Source organism: Hyla sarda, chromosome 5 (assembly GCF_029499605.1).
Source record: "Hyla sarda isolate aHylSar1 chromosome 5, aHylSar1.hap1, whole genome shotgun sequence".
NCBI classification, from domain to species: domain Eukaryota; kingdom Metazoa; phylum Chordata; class Amphibia; order Anura; family Hylidae; genus Hyla; species Hyla sarda.
The window spans coordinates 160,232,423-160,249,724 of NC_079193.1; the positions used below are offsets into that span (position 1 = coordinate 160,232,423).

The 17,302-nt window shown below is 41.8% G+C and overlaps 1 protein-coding gene across 3 annotated transcripts in view; it reads left to right on the top strand.

The window, feature by feature from the left end:
- ZDHHC3 (zinc finger DHHC-type palmitoyltransferase 3) overlaps window positions 1-17,302 on the top strand; it is a 64,794-nt gene that overhangs the window by 45,350 nt on the left and 2,142 nt on the right. For 2 of the 3 annotated variants that reach the window (XM_056520573.1, XM_056520574.1), the window contains exons 4-6: window positions 98-194; window positions 1,515-1,596; window positions 3,388-3,518. In XM_056520573.1, coding sequence (XP_056376548.1) covers window positions 98-194; window positions 1,515-1,596; window positions 3,388-3,518 — 310 coding nt within the window. Of the gene's footprint in view, window positions 1-97; window positions 195-1,514; window positions 1,597-3,387; window positions 3,519-10,214; window positions 12,657-17,302 lie in introns of those variants that run through there. The other variant, XM_056520575.1, reaches the window with a different exon arrangement.

Sequence of the window (17,302 nt, forward strand, 5' to 3'; positions counted from 1 at the left end):
GATGAAAGGTACCCTTTAACCATAGGTAAAGCTTTCTGGTCTCTAAATACTTTTTACTGAGATATTGATGGTTCATTGTTTCCTTATCTTCTTCTAGTGTATGTAAAAGATGCATTAGGAAGATGGATCACCATTGTCCATGGGTAAATAATTGTGTGGGAGAAAACAACCAGAAATTCTTTGTTTTGTTCACTGTAAGTATCTGACCTTACATGCTGAATTGATATCAGACTTTGGGGCTCTATACATGTTCACCACATAAAGCTTGTTGTAATATTTCAGTATATTGACTGTTTGGGTATATTCACGTGCAGCGATAATGTTGTTGGAGATCATTACAACACTACTGCATGTTTTTGCCACATCGCAAATGTCACAGCTCAGCTTTTATTTCACCAGCGTAATCTGAGAATTGAAACCTGGACTGTGATTGGTTGTTGTGGGAAATTGGACAGTTTTTGTCTTCAAGTTGAATTATAAATCTGGGTCATGTATTTAAAAATCTGCAGTTTTGGAGTTTGCTCCGGATCATTTGCAATCCCTGCAGGTTTTCACTGTGGATTTTGACTTCCCTATTAAATCCATCAGGAAAATTCTGCAATAAATCTGCAGCAGCTACAACACAACAGTTGACGTGCTGCGTATTTAAAATCCGGAATGTAATATGATGCCGATTTTCCTTATGTTATCATGAATAGTGTATGCAGGTTTCCTTAGATTTGTACACACTTTAAAGGGGTACTCCGGTGGAAAACTTTTTTTTTTTTTTTTTTAAATGAAATGGTGCCAGAAAGTTAATCAGATTTGAAAATTACTTCTATTAAAAAATCTTTACCCTTCCAATACTTTTTAGCAGCTGTATGCTACAGAAAAAATTATTTTCTTTTTGAACCTCTTTTTTGTCTTGTCCACAGTGCTCTCTGCTGAGACCTCTGTCCATGTCAGGAACTATCCAGAGCAGCATAGGTTTGCTATGGGGATTTTCTCCTGCTCTGAACAGCTCCTGATACGGACATCAGGATTCAGCAGAGAGCTCTGTGGACAAGACAAACAAGAAATTCATAAAGAAAAGAATTTCCTCTGTAGCATACAGCTGCTAAAAAGTACTGGAAGTGTAAAGATTTTTAAATATAAGTAATTTACAAATCTGTTTAACTTTCTGGCACCAGTTGATATAAAAAAAAAATTCCACCGGAGGACCCCTTTAAACTCCTTTAAACATTTAGGAAAATATGTATCAATCAGCCTGAACCCTTTTGTCTGGGTTTTTCCCATAGCAACCAATCAAAGCTCAACTTTCACTTTACAAGAGCTTGTTAGGTATGAAAGCTGAGCTGTGATTGGTTGCTGTGGTAAAAAAAAAAAACAGACAATTAGGGTTTCAAGCTGATTGATTAATCTCCCCCTTAGACTTTTCCTGGAAAAAAAAAAATCTTATACCAATTTTTTTTTTCTTTTTGACTGATGTTATTTTCATTTACCTGAAAACAGACTTTGTTCTTTGTTCTTTTCAGATGTATATAGCCCTGATTTCCCTGCATGCCCTCATCATGGTAGGGTTTCATTTCCTGTACTGTTTTGAAGAAGACTGGACAAGTGAGTGTTTAGCATTTATGGTGTTTGCAAACTTGGTATTATCAGTGTAAAGCACCCCAGCTATACTGTTACCTGTGTTAGGGGGCATTTACACCACGTTTTTGCAGTACAGTTCCCGTATATGTTTTCAATGTGAAAACCGTACGGAACTGTATTGAAAACCGTATGCCAAACGATGCATCAGGTTGTGTCTGTTTTGCATCCTGTAAGGTTTTGTCAGTTTTTTTCCCGTACCCAAAACTGTAGCCTACCATGGTTTTTGGTCTGGGTGAAAAACTGTATTAAACCATATAGGTTTTTTTTTTAAACATGGGAGTCAATGGGAACCGTACAGAACTGTATGTGTGTACGGTTCCATCCGGTTTTCACCATATGGTTTTTGACTTTGCACAGTTTTTTTTTTGTCTTTAAATTTCAATCAAACAAGTGAAACTTTATTCATAATGTAGTGGAAAGTTAAAAACCTATACTTTTTTTTCTTAAAAAACGGATGCAACCGGACACCAGTCTTTAAACCGTATATGGGTCAAAATTTCTACACACGTTTTGATACAGTTTGGTCCGGTTTTGAGGAATCAGTTTTTCATCAAAAACCTGATGCGGGAACTGTATTGCAAAAACGTAGTGTGAATGCAGCCTGACATTGTATCTTTGATGTGTGTTCTTCATATGTTTTTTTTTTTATAGAAAAACTCCAATATAGTGCACTTTTTAGAGTTGATTGGATATGAAAATAAAAAGAGGAGCTGAAGTTACCGTATATTACTATTATGACTACAGTAATATATTATTGTTACATATGCAGTGCACAAAGTACTGCCATTGTTTGCTGAAGGTTTATTGTACTCAGAGGCTGGTTACAGATAATTTATTAATGGCTCGGAAAACATTTTCAGAAATGTTTTTATATGCAGTATATTAATTTATTTTAACATGTAAAATCAGCTATTTGTATATTCTGCCGGTATTTAAAGCGAAACTGTCACCTCCGTACAGGTAGGGAGGGGCAGTTAACTGCACCTCCCTACCTGTACAGAGGTGACAGTTTCGCTTTATCCTATTCCTTCTGCAGTGCTTTTTGGCAACTGCATTTTACATTTTTTCCGCTTTCTAAAAGCTTTTTTAAGGCATTTAAGGAAAAAAGTTGAACAGATCTTTAGGGGAGAGCTCTATCTAAAACCATTTGCTGGACCAAATATCAACATCAGAAATTCTTATGTGGGTGAATCCCTTCTGACACATACAAAGTTACTTCAGAGCCCAGATCCCTACTATTACATCAGTGTTTCCCAACCATGGTGCCTCCAGATGTTTCAAAACTACAACTCCCAGCATGCCTGGACAGCCTTCGGCTGTCCAGGCATTCTGGGAGTTGTAGTTTTGCAGCACCTGGAGGCACCCTGGTTGGGAAACGCTTTACTACATACTAACAGGTGATAACAGTATTATCAGCAGGTCTCTCCTGTTATGTAGGTTACTGAATGAAATCACTTCTTAAGGGAGTGCAGGTAGTGAGATAAAGAATAAAAATGAACCCTGCTGTTTCTGATAGGATTCTCGCTTTAAAATAGGTTTTTATTTTACATGTTTTATCATTAATTGTATTCATTGAAATAAGTTTGTTAAATCCTGTGAGGATTTCAGCTGCTGGATAATCCTACAAAGAGGTCGATAAGTAAAATATCCCATACCATAGTATGAAAACTGGTAAAACCTGCTCCTTGTACCCGGACAAGCTCACACTTGACTGACTACACATCCTCTAATCTCTACTTATTCTTGTTCCTTTAGAGTGTAGCTCCTTCTCTCCGCCAACCACAGTCATCCTCCTCATTCTGCTATGTTTTGAGGGTCTACTCTTCCTCATCTTCACCTCTGTAATGTTTGGCACACAAGTACACTCAATCTGTACTGATGAAACGGTAAGTCACTGTTCTTTACTTCTTTGCTCATATTGGAGGTGCTTAGTGGAATCTTTCACTGAAATATTTTTTTAGGTGCAAAATTTTTTAAATGAGAATCTGTCTGCTTCAGGTACAGTGCTTCGATCCTGGCAGATAGGTGCTAGGAGGATAGTTTTGCCTATCAATGTTTATAAAGATATAAAGACTGCGTTTCCACTTGGCAGGTTTTTTTTTGTGCAATTGCAGTTTTTGAGCCAGAAGTGTATTCAAAAGGAATGGGAAATATGAAGGAAGGACTTTATACTTTTTTTTTTTTCTGCTTGATCCACTTCTGGCTTTGGATTAAATACTGCAGGGAAATGCAGCCTTAAAGTGCCTGTTTTGTTAGTAACTGATTGATGTACAGGATTCCGCTACCAGCCCTGTATGGCAATCAGTCAGGGCAGAGTGAAGAAGGGAGGTGACATGCTGCTGCAGCTCGGCACCAAGAGTTTGATTCTTCAGCTGCTAACAAGGGTATGTTCAGATTTTCTGAAAATGATTTTAAACACATTGATCTAAACGAAATTGTTACGTACCCTAAGGCCGCATTCACACGGCGGACATTCCGTGGGGACTTCCGGTCGGAATGCCCGCACGGAATTTCCACTGCAGCAATTCAACGGGATTCTGCTGCTCTGTGCACATGGCGGAATTTCCATGACAGATGTTTTCGACACAAATTCCTTTTTCTCGGTCGGCTCCATTGGGGGACACAGAGACCATGCTGCCACTAGGAGGCTGACACTAGGCATACAAAAAGAAAGTCCGACCCTCCTGCCAGGATATACACCACCTACTGACCCTGAGCTAATCAGTTTTAGCTTAGTGTCAGTAGTAGGCAGACACAGGTCTGGACTTCTCCAGACCTGGTCTTCTTTTTTTATTTGATAGCTAGGGCCTGTTGTAGGTTATTTTCACCTTTTTATTTCTCGTTTTTTAGGTGGGGGTTCAGGAGCATGGCGCTACCTGTTCCCCAATATGCGGCTAAGGGGCACGGGGCATAGAGTTTGCACCGTTAACCCCTTCCCGCCAGCAGCCAGAGCCTGGGGTTGCACCTTGGTTCCGGGTCCCCCTACCCTCCCTGCTCGTCCCGCCGTCTCAGCCTGACGTGACACAGGTGACAAATAGCTGGCTGAAGACATCTTAGGTGAGTATGTGCTGCACTTTGAGTATATTTCCCCCCCCCCTTCTCTCCCCCTTCTTTTTCCTTCCTTACTTTAGGGGGCCCCTTATACCTGGGGCCCCAGGGGGATTTTTCATTCATATTTTATTCATTTTTATTATGTATATGGGGCAGGAATACGGGCTCCGGTCTTTTTATTGCAGTGTTGGGACTCCAGGGACTGCATGGCAGCTATCCAGGGACTGCGGGGAGCTATCCTCCCCTTCACTATCTCCGACACTGCTTACTCCCTTTTATTCTGTTCCGGCACGCCGAACAATTTACATTCATTTACGCCCGCTTCTCGGGCAGGTCGCGCGGCGGGCAGGAAGTTAATTAAGGCCTTGCGGCCTGGTCCGGCACTTAACTCTGCCAACTGTTTGCATCGGGCGCGCTGGCGGGGCTCCCGGCTTCCTCCTGCTTCCGGCTAATAGTCTATCAGCACACGCACCAGGGGTCACTGATTCTCCTATCATCTCGGTGCGCGCGCTTTGGGGGGGGTCAGCTTCGGTACTCCTCCCTCTCCTCTTCCAATGGGGTCCATCTTGGTGCGGAGTTCATCCCCCTGGTCAGTGCAGCCTGCTTCACTTCTTCCTGCTCTGAGGGCCATTTCACCTCAGTGGCTGTCTGCCTCTTCATCTCTGGACACAGGATAGCTACAGCCTGCTTCTCAGCTCCAGCTACGGGACACAGGACCTGGGTGAGATTGCTCCAATTTATTTGCTGACAGCTTCCTTACTAGCACTTATGTCCGCCCCCAGACCCGAACCTCCCCCCCAGACAGACGACCACAGCCTTCGTCACCTACTACTGTTGCGTGGGCTGCAAGACCAAAATGCCCGGTGGTTCCACTGAATCCACCTGTTCTGCCTGCTCCACCACACGCACCATCCCTCCTGTGTCTGTCTCTCAGGATGTCCCCCTGGACTGTGCGGTGTCCGCTCCTCCCCCAGAGTGGGTTTCTTCCCTTTCTCAGTCGATCTCCGACCTGGCTAGGGTCTCCAGATCAATTTCATCTGCTTTGGAGCGGTCTTCCCTGTGCACGACCCCCAGGGAGTCCCGCTCAGTCTCTCCTGACCCCCACTTCCAGCGCTCTTACAAGCCCCCTATAGTAATTTTGTCAGGCTCTTCTCCAGAGTCGCGTACTCGGGATAGACATTCTTCCCATAGATCTCACTCCTCCTCCCCAGCTCACCGGCAGTGCCCCCTCTCTAGGGGCCACTCCCTCGGTGACCATCCCAGGTCCCCGACTCCTTGTTCTAGGTCTAACACACCTCAGTTTAAGGCTACCACCGCACGCTCCCACTCTCCAGGGGAAGTAGCGGATGACGGGTCGGAATCTACCTCAGAACATGAGGACCACTCTGCCGTGTCTGATATGGTGGACAGGTTGGTATCAGTCATCAGGGACACGTTTCATCTGGAGGACCCAAGAACTTCGGATAATGTTCCGGAAGTTTCTTTTTGCCGCTCTCGGCATTCTGCCAAGGCTTTCAGTTCTCATGCTGAATTTCACGCCTTTTTAGACGAGGCTTGGAAGCATCTGGACAAACGATTCCAGGGAACTAAGAAGATTCAAGCTCCGTTTCGCTTTCCACCGGATTTGGTTTAAAAGTGGACGGCACCACCGGCAGTTGATCCTCCAGTTTCTCGTCTGTCTAAATCTACTACCCTGCCTCTGGCGGACGTAGCATCCCTTAAGGATCATGTGGACAAGAAGATCGAGAACTTGTTGAAATTTGCCTTCTCCCCGCTTGTTTTCTCTTTCTTGTTTTTTTTGCAATCCCGTCTGGATCAGCGCTTGGCACTCAGCTCTCTTAAAGGTCAAGTGTCAGCTCTTTCTATTTTGTTTCAGTGGTTGTTGGCTTCCAATTCTCACGTTCGCACCTTCCTGCAGGGCGTAGCCCGTGCAGCGCCGCCTTTCAGCGCCGTCTCCTACTCCTCCTTAGGATCTCACCCTGGTGCTTAGCGCTTTGAGAGAGGCTCAGTTTGAACCTCTCCAGGACGCCTCTCTTTGTATCTTTTTGTGGAAGGTCGCCTTCCTCATCGCGATTACCTCCATTAGAAGGATCTCCGAGCTGGCAGCTCTCTCTTGTCGCTCTCCCTTCTTGGTCCTTCATCAGGACAAGGTGGTTTTTCGGCCACCTCCCTCCTTCTTGCCCAAGGTGGTTTCCTCTTTCACATGAACGAGGAGATTGTTCTTCTTTCATTTTGTCTGGCTCTATCCAACGCTAAGGAGCATTCCCTACATAGTCTGGACGTTGTTCAAGCAGTCCGGATCTATCTTTCCATCACCTCCTCCTTTCGTCAGGGTGACACCTTCTTTGTGATTCCGGAGGATGGTCGCAAGGGAATTCTGGCTTCCAAGGCGACCATTTCGCTGTGGATAGTTCTGCAATCTCGGTATCGTACCATCGTAAAGGGAAAGTCCCATCTTTTCGGGTGACTGCGCATTCCACGTGTTCAGTTGGGGCTTCTTTGGTGCTCCGCAATAGAGCTTCGGCCTTGCAACTCTGTTAAGCGGCCACCTGGTCGTCCTTGCACACTTTCACAAAATTATACCAGGTGCACACCTTTGCGTCCGCTGACGCTGGTTTGGTTCGCAAAGTGTTGCAGGCGGCAGTGGCTCAGTCTTCTGCCTGATTCTGAGTTGGGTATTTTTCCCACCCCGGGTTCCTTATTTTTGTCTGGTTCCCTTGGACACCTGCTGGTTTCTTTCTCTGTTGGTTCTCTCCTGCTTTGGAACTAAACTGATTAGCTCAGGGTCAGTAGGCGGGGTATATCCTGCCAGGAGGGGACAATTTTCTTTTTGTATGCCTAGTGTCAGCCTCCTAGTGGCAGCAAAATATACCCATGGTCTCTGTGTCCCCCAATGGATCCTCCGAGAAAGAGATTTTACAGTAAGCATAAAAAAATCAACTTTTCTGTGTTCGCACAAAGAATGAACGCGATAATTCTTTGTGTGGATTCAGCACGGAATGCATAACAGTTTATGAGACGGCGCATTCTGTGCGGTCCTAGCACCGGTAGATTTTGCCGGCTCCCCACACTGTACAGAATATCCACACAGAGATTTTCCGTGTGGACATTCTGCCGTGTGAACATGGCCTAAGGCTATGTTCACATGCCAGAATTTCTGCTTTAAATTCTACTTGGAAATTCTGTGTGAATTTATAGCTAATACACTTCAATGGGTTTCTGCCGTCCCATTCACACAGCAGAATTTCCGCTGCAAGAATTTCATTGAAGTGAATGGACATTTAATTACTGCAGAATTTACTGCAGATTTTTCGTGCAGAATTCCATGCAGAAATTCTGCTGTGTGAACATAGCCTAAAAGTGGCAGAAATTCAAGACTAAAAATCAGTTCCATTCATCTAAATATTTTAGACTAACAGGACAGATGCAGAAATGTCTGCAACAAATTTGCCACATGTGATTATAGACTATGTTCCTATGCAGTTTGTGAGCCGTTTTTGGCTCCTCATTTTGGTCAGTGTTTATACCAAAACCAGGAGTGGGTCCAAAGCACAAAAAAAATGCAAATCTTTCCATTATAATTTTTCTCTTTGTCAGTTCCAGTTCTTGGTTTGGTTAAAAATTACCAAAATGAAGCTCAAAAAGCAGAGTGAAACATAGCCTAAGTGTTTTCTTTCTATCTTAAGGCCCATACACTTTAGATGCTGGCTAACAACTAATTTACCCTAATTCCCCCTTGCATATGGGGGAATTAGGGTAAATTAGTGGCACTGCCTGACTTGCTGAAAGTGGCACTGCCAGAATTATCTGCCACCAGGGCAGACTTGCGACCTGCTCATACACATAAGTAAGTCAGCCAATACCATCAGTTTCTATCTGATTTGTATCTAATGTATATGGGCCCTGGTATTGGAGTAAAGCTATTGGAGGGGTTTGGACCACACTCTACCAGTAAGTGAAATCATCCACGTGATGGTACTTGCATTCATTGTTCCAGTATGTTTCCTACATTTTTGACACCAGTCCCCACAATTACCTATACCCTATAATATTACTCACAAAGATGAGCCATGATTCTCACACCATATAATGATATGAGCCATTATCCCAGCGATCTACATATCACTTGCAAGGAGATCGATTAATCTCTCAGCCTCTAGCTTCTTACTTATAAGGTAACAAACTGGTCTCCAATTCTTCGTAAAGCTACTTGCAAATAAAGGGGTTGCTCTCACTGCCTAAAGAATATTACTTACATTCGGTTCTAGCATGTGGAGATGCCATGAAACTCCTTTTGCCTGCTTCCTTCAGTAAGCACATAATTTTAAGTATTAGATAATGTTTAATATTTCACTTATTTTGGCTTCATAACTATTACAGATGATGGCAGTGATTTCCCCTTGCTCTGTGTCTTTACTGTACTACTTTTCCTTTAACTTGGGGCTATTGCTATCTTTTATACACCAACATTGTATGTTTCCTGCTACTTAGAAGTGATCTTGGTTGATCTATTATATTGTACAGTTCTATGCAATGGTCAGCCTATGTGTTGTCATTGTTTAAAGATAGTTGTCAGGCTCCAACCTTACATGTACTGAAATAATTTGTCCTCAAAATTGCTGACAGCCATGTAAAGAGCACAGAGGGAGCAGTGTTAGCATGTCCGGGGTAATGGTCTTGTAGGTTGCATGGAAATCCCAGTTTTAGGGTATGTTCACACGTGTATATTTTTGCAGATTTTTCTGCCTATCGACTTCAATGGGCAGCGAAATCTGCTGAAACCGATCTGCAGCAAAATATACACATGTGAACGCATCCTAAGTGTCTTGCGCCCTACTATAGAAGGTGCCAAAGATGTGGCCCCTTAATGTGCAGTGTGTGTAAGAGGGCAATAAAAGTAGAATTTTTTTTTGTCACATTACCATTACCTAAAGTATGTTTACACTGCTCTCCTGATCCTCTATAAAGAGCTGCCAGTCGGACTTGAATGGGTCACTGATGGAATTGTAGGCTACTAGCCCTGTATGGTAGGGCAGGGAGCTGGGCACTATATCTCTTTTGTTCCTGTGGGCTCTCCTGTAAAGTGAAGTACAGGCACTAAACTGCCTCCATAACCAGTTCTCCAAAAAAAAAGTTGACAGGAGGGACCAAAAGGATTTTGGTAAGGGCCTTAGTGCTTTTATACGTACATAAGTATGTTCTGTCTGATTCTTTCTGTAACATTTCTCTGCACTATGCTATAACTATATTTATAATCCTCTAATAAAAGTTTATGTGACTGTTCTTTGGTGTTGGTGGCTTAGATTTTTGTGCTGTATATTTTATGAAAATACAGATTTTTTTTTTTTTTTGGGAGATTAGATACAATACATCCATTTTCTGTCCCATTCGTTTGGAGCTCCAAATGACTCCCACTCCTAGACCCATTTTCACAGGACTAGCATGATTCCACTGTAACCATTATATTGTCCTGTGAAATAGAGCCACAGCCATCCATCTTTACTGAAAGTCTGTGATCTTTCTGTTTTCAGGGCATAGAACAGTTGAAAAAGGAAGAGAGAAGATGGGCTAAAAAAACAAAATGGATGAACCTGAAAGCAGTATTTGGCCATCCGTTCTCAATAGCATGGCTTAGCCCCCTCGCCAAACCAGACCATGGGAAAGCAGATCCTTACCAGTATGTGGTCTGAGGGATTCTGTGCCAGCTGTGTTGCACAGAAAGTTGCCACATTACTTGCATTTACTAGCTTGACATTGAATGTTTCATAAAAATACAATTCTATTTTTGAAATGGCCAAGAGTTACTGCTGAGAAGAAGCCACCAACATGCAGCAGTTCTGTTTGCTCCTGTTTTCTTGAACCGTTATGTCATGATTTTTTCCTTTTGTTTCTCTGCTTTCTTTACAATAACACAATGATTGCCACTCCTTGGCTTTTTATTACTTCCAGCTCTGCTAACCAACCTGACTTGACTTTATCTGCCATCATTTGCCATAGCTGACTGTGCCAACTAACCACTAACGTTTATTTGGGCCTGGTCGTAAGAATGCATCATTTCTGAGGATAACTTGAATTAGGTGATGTTTGCAACTCCCAGATAACCTGCACTGCTGAAAACTGAAGACAAATTTCTTATCACAGACTTTATTATTTGTAGTGATATTATGGTTTTGAGAGGCCGGTTTTCTAGAAAAAAAAATATGAGTAATCATTTGTATGTTCATTCACTTGAGGGAAGACGTCAAGGGTACTTCCGAATAAAAAATAAATAAATAAAAATTGCCCAGAATGGCAGCATTTAAAAAAACAAACTGGACTTGCCCACTGTTGCACCATTGGTGCCTCCGGTATCGCACTCCCATCTTTTGCGGTGTTCTTGCTTCTTCTTGTGGTTGGCACATCACTGTAGTGTAAATAATTTCTGGCCACAGTGATATCCCCCCTTAGTCGGTGGTAGGCTGAGTGGCAGTGTAATACATTACGCCCTGACCCAGTTTTTCTTCCTGGTGCCGGGGCCCAATACGTCACGTTGCCACTCAGCCAATCACTAGCCGAGGCAGAACATCTTGTGTCAACCGCTAGAAGCAGAAAGAGTATCGCTTGGGAGAATGGGAGCGCAATACCAGAGGAGCGACGGTAGGTAAGTCCAGTTTGTTTTTGTTTAAATGCCAAATTCTAAGTTTTATTTTTATTTTTTTTATCGCAGAGTGCTCCATTTAAACTACTGACATTACCGAATATATGTCTTTCTTTAAGGTTTTCCATAATGTCCTCCTGACCTTGTGGGAAGCAAGGGTATTAGTTTAAAATGTATTATTTTAAGAACTATTACATGAGGTGTTAACTTTTAATCAAAGTATGGCATATATAAAGAGTGGTAATGTTAGGAAATGGTGCTGTTATTTCTCCCTGCTACATGACTGAGAGAAGTCTTCTAAAACCAAGGTCGTATGGGCTTGACATATATTAAGTGTCAACTCCAACTTTTCAATGCACTCCATTTATCAATTTTGCACTGTTCATGTGCTTTGTGTGCTGGATTGCTGCCACTCTCTAATAATAAGCATGCCTTTCTGCCAGGGTAACATGTTATCATGTAGGATTCTCTGCAGACACTGACGATAGATCAAACAGATGATGCAGGAACATGAGTATGTCACAACATTGTTATATTATGGTCCCATACAGCCCAACCTTTACAGCTTGGAAAAATGCCTTTCATTCTGATGTCTCATTTACCTCCTCAGCCTCATATCATTTATGAGGTGTAGCATGGTAGTAAGATTTATGTGAATAGATGGAAAACTTCCAAAAAGTTAATATAAAGTTAAAATGGTACTATAACTCGGCCTTTCTCGATCAGTCTAGAATGGTTATCTTATGGGTCTTTTGATTCACATTCTACATTTGTCAAGCCCTATCAGCCCTATCGGCTGTTCTGTCAATTTATGTGATGATATGTGAAGGTCTTTCTTTGTAACTTCAAGCATACAATAAAAATTCAGTTTATGCCCCTATTTGAAGCCCTGCTTACCAGAATGGTGCCAGTCTGGAGATCCTCTGCCCTCTTCTACGCTGCAATTGAAGCCTGGGTTGTCCATAACTACAGCACCGCAGTAATTTTTCAATATATTGACTCCTAAATGGCTCATGACAGTGCCACTTTATTATTATGGGCAGTTTCAGCTTTAGAGAATTACAGAGAACCTCTGGGTTGGCTGGATGTTGAAAATTGAGACAATAGAGACATGTAGAGCTTCATAAGGGTATTGAAACCAAAGACAGAGACACATTCAGAGGGCACAATCAGACTGTTCCATATGTGTGAATAGGAAAGACGCTTATGGAAATTAAGAGAACAGCAGACAGTTTACTAGAATATAGTACTACTGCGGGGTGCTAAGCTAAAAATAGCTGGACAGGATGCAAGATAAGTAGAAGAATAGAAGCTCGCACTCACCGCTCTTGTAGAATATTTCATACGGTCATTCCGTTCTGGCAGGGAGACTTCATTGATGTGGGGTGCTCAGAGGCAAACAGCCATTTCGCACAATAGGTGTGTGCTTCTTCCGGCCTCAGAGGCCGGAAGAAGCACATACCTATTGTGCGAAAACGGCAGTTTGCCTATGAGCACCCCACATCAATGAAGTCTCCCTGCCAGAACGGAATGACCGTATGAAATATTCTACAAGAGCGGTGAGTGTGAGCTTCTATTCTTCTACTGTATACTTCATAAGGGTATATTCACACTGTTTTGTTGTGTTTTTCAGGCAGATTTTCACATGTACTCCTGCTACAAAATCTTGGTGCAATCTGCCTTTTTAAGCCGCTTATCATTGACTTCAATACAAAATCCACTTTTGTGTTCAAAGGATGTCATTGGAAAAAAATAGTAGTGACATGTTGCTTTTCATAGTGGATTTATGTGCTCATCTATCCATTTCTACGGAGACTAAATCCACTATGAATCCATGTTCACATTGGAAATAAGTGCCAGAAATGGACATATTTCTGGTGAAGATTTCCCTTGAAACTCAGTGTAAACATATTCTTATTGAATAAAAGCTGAATTGTACACTTTAGGTAACACATTCAGAGCGGGAATGCCATGGCTAGTACTAATCCATTAATGATTATACGTCATACTTTATACCATGCCTCCATGCTAGTATTGTATTACATTGCATGGCATGTCCTTTGCATTAGCATTAGCACACTGTTTTCTTTTATTTTGGATACCATGGTATATGGTCTTTACTATGAGATCACACAACTATGTATTCTACCCTTTCATATTCACTTTTACAAGCTGTGTAATAGCGAATAAAGTAGCTGACAGAACACTACTGAAAGTTATTCTTGTTCCCTTAGAATATTAAAAGCTTCTTTTTTGTATCCATTTATTTCTGTGTTTTTCTGGTCATGTACATTGGAGATTTTCTATTGCATCTTATATCTCCCTTAGGTTGTATAAATGATGGGTGCCTCTTGATTCTTATCTGTATGATCCTTCTCCAATTTACCTGTAGTGTTTTGTGTTGTGTTTTTCTCTTAAATGTAATATAATGTATTTGTTTTTCCTTTACACGCAGCCACCACTTTGCCAATCTTTGAAGCTAAACTTCCAAAGATGTAAATGTTAGGCTTTGACCAACTGGACCCTGATATTTTATATACATTGACCTCATGGGGCATGTGTTTATTGGACACTATTATCTAGGAATTTAAAGGGGTACTCTGCCCCTGGCATCTAATCCCCTATCAAAAGGATAGGGGATAAGATGTTAGATCGCCGCGGTCCCGCTGCTGGGGACCCCGGGGATCGCCGCTGCGGCACCCCACCATCATTACTGCACAGAGAGAGTTCGCTCTGTGCGTAATGACGGGCGATACAGGGGCCGGAGCAGCGTGACGTCATGGCTCCGCCCGTCATGACATCACGGCCCGTCCCCTTAATGCAAGTCTATGGCAGGGGTCGTGACGACCGCCACGCCCCCTTCCCATAGACTTGTATTGATGGGGCGGCCGTGACATCACGAGGGGCGAAGCCATTACGTCACGCTGCTCCGGCCCCTGTATTGCCCATCATTACTTGCAGAGCGATCTCGCTCTGCGCAGTAATGATAGCGCAGTGCCGCAGCGGCGATCCCCGGGGTCCCCAGCAGCGGGACCCCGGCGATCTGACATCTTATCCCCTATCCTTTGGATAGGGGATAAGATGTCTAGGGGCGGAGTACCCCTTTAAGGCTTCGATTACTGTTATTCGTGAGGACTAAATAGTTGATCATTGGAGATATAGCAATTTCATACTGTGGTCCCTCGATGAGTTGTGTTAACCCATTATTTATCTATTCTTATGATAAATTTATAGTCCATCGTGTAATCTTGGTCCAATAAACAGTGGACTCTACAACTTGTTTTAGTTGACTGCAGAGATTAAAAAATAAAATAAAACTGCAGTCTGTTGCATATATGCTATATAAAAGTCATCATTATATTTACTGCATATATTAGTGCAAATACAGAGAGGTGATATAAAGAATTAAAGGGGTATTCCAGGAAAAAAATTTTATAGATCAACTGGCTCCAGAAAGTTAAACAGATTTGTAAATTACTTCTGTTAAAAAAAATCTTAATCCTTCTAATAGTTATCAGCTGCTGAAGTTGAGTTGTTCTTTTCTGTCTGACAACAGCGCTCTCTGCTGACACCTCTGTCTGTCTCAGGAACTGTCCGGAGCATAAGAGGTTTGCTATGGGGATTTGTTCCTACTCTGGACAGCTCCCGAGACAGGTGTCATCAGAGAGCATTTAGACAGAAAAAGACAACTCAACTTCAGCAGCTGATAAGTACTGGAAGGATTAATATTTTTTTAATAGAAGTAATTTACAAATCTGTTTAACTTTTAGGAGCCAGTTGATATATAAAAAAAATAAAGTTTTTTCCTGGAATACCCCTTTGTCTGGTTCACTCAATATAATTTATTCACACAGAATATAACATTACAGACATTGCAGTGCTCACTTACATGGTGATATGGTTGGGTAGACCAGATTATAGTGGGTTTGGCCCTGCTTTTAGATCCTCTATCAACTTACGCTCTCAAGCTTCCTATGTCCTTAAAGGGGTTATCCAGGAAAAAACTTTTTTTAAATATATATATCAACTGGCTCCAGAAAGTTAATTTGTAAATTACTTCTATTAAAAAATCTTAATCCTTTCAGTACTTATGAGCTTCTGAAGTTTAGGTTGTTCTTTTCTGTCTAAGTGCTCTCTGATGACACGTGTCTCGGGAAACGCCCAGTTTAGAAGAGGTTTGCTATGGGAATTTGCTTCTAAACTGGGCGTTTCCCGAGACACGTGTCATCAGAGAGCACTTAGACAGAAAAGAACAACCTTAACTTCAGAAGCTCATAAGTACTGAAAGGATTAAGATTTTTTAATAGAAGTAATTTACAAATCTGTTTAACTTTCTGGAACCAGTTGATATAGATATAAAAAAAAAAAGGTTTTTTTTCCTGGAATACCCCTTTAACAGCCTTACCACACCATGTATCAGTATAGGTAGTATAGAAGCAGAGTGCAGAAAGATAGCATGTCTCTGTACTGCAGCACATACATTACATTTATTTTTTATATCATGTGTACATATATAAATATTGACATGTACATTCAGAACACATTCCATTCATAAAATGTTGCTGCATATTTTTATTAATTTTGGGCAATAAATTGTACCATATGTATTTTCAGTTTATTTAAACTTTAGAGATTTTTAGAGATTGTAAAGGTCTGGACTCCATGCTGGACATTATAAAGGCCTTGATTACCGGGCTTCCCATGTTTTAGGAACAATTCTGTAGGTTGTGACAGACTAAATGATGTTTTAGTTTTCTGGTATAATGTGAACGCTACATCTCATATTTAGCTCTGTACAGTATATGCTTCCATACTAAACAACAGAAATGTTAATGCAATAAAAGGTTTTTTTTCTAGAAAAGAACTGCATGCCTTGTGTGTTCTGTATCATTTACTGAAGGCACTACAGAGAATTCTTTCATGAAGTGTTCTTCCATTTTCATTGGGTGAAGGGCAGGGGTTGGCTGGCAGAATTAAGCCTGGAAGACAAGCACACAGCACTGGCCCACCCGTTTAAGTATACAAGGAGGAAATATTATCACCATTCATATTACTTTCATACTGTTCCTAACCAAATCCAGTATACTGAAAGCATTATTACTAATGATACCCTATTGTCACCATACATATTACCTCATTCCTCCTCAACTGTATTATCCCACACATTAATAGTACCCACTATGTGCCTGTATATGGTAGTTTGGCCCACCTCTGTTCATTCATATAGTAGTTAAGGCCATTCTATATACCCATATAGTAGACATGCTTCTGTGCCTCAATCTAGTAGCTAGGCCCTCTCTGTGCCCCCATATAGTATTGGGTCCACTCTCTGCCCTCTTATTGTGTCCCCAAATATTAGTTAGGCTCCTCTGTGCCCCCATGTTGTATTAGGCCTTTCTATGTCCCCATATAGTAATAAGGCCCACCTCTATGCTGCCTGCACCAGTAGTCCCGGATGGCAGCAACTCTTCTCAGTCAAGCAACACAAACATAGTTGAAAACTGTGCTCGCCACTTCCTCCTCCTGCGAGGTGGTAAATATGTACTAGGGGACCGAAACGAGGAACATCTGCCCCCGATGTTAAGAATCTCAAGTAACAGTATTGGTGGAGCAAATTTATCATACAAATAGTAGTCTTTTATACTTTCATTTACATACTTTATGGAGATTTTAGAGGATTTTTATGTGGAACAGATGGTATTTTTCTAAAGAGTTATATTGTTATCATTTTTCTGTTGCATATAGTGATCTTAAATCTCATATATATAAACAGCATGTTATCCATGTAGTAATGAGTAAGTGCCCCATGTTAGTTTTTGAGAAGTTTTTACACCCAATATGGAAAATAATGGCCCAGATTTATCAAACTGTGAGGGAAAAATGGAGAGATTTTTCCACAGCAGCCAATCACAGCTCAGCAAACAAGCTCTGGTAAAGTGAAACCTGAGTTGTGATTGGTTGCTGGGGGGGGGAATCACTCCA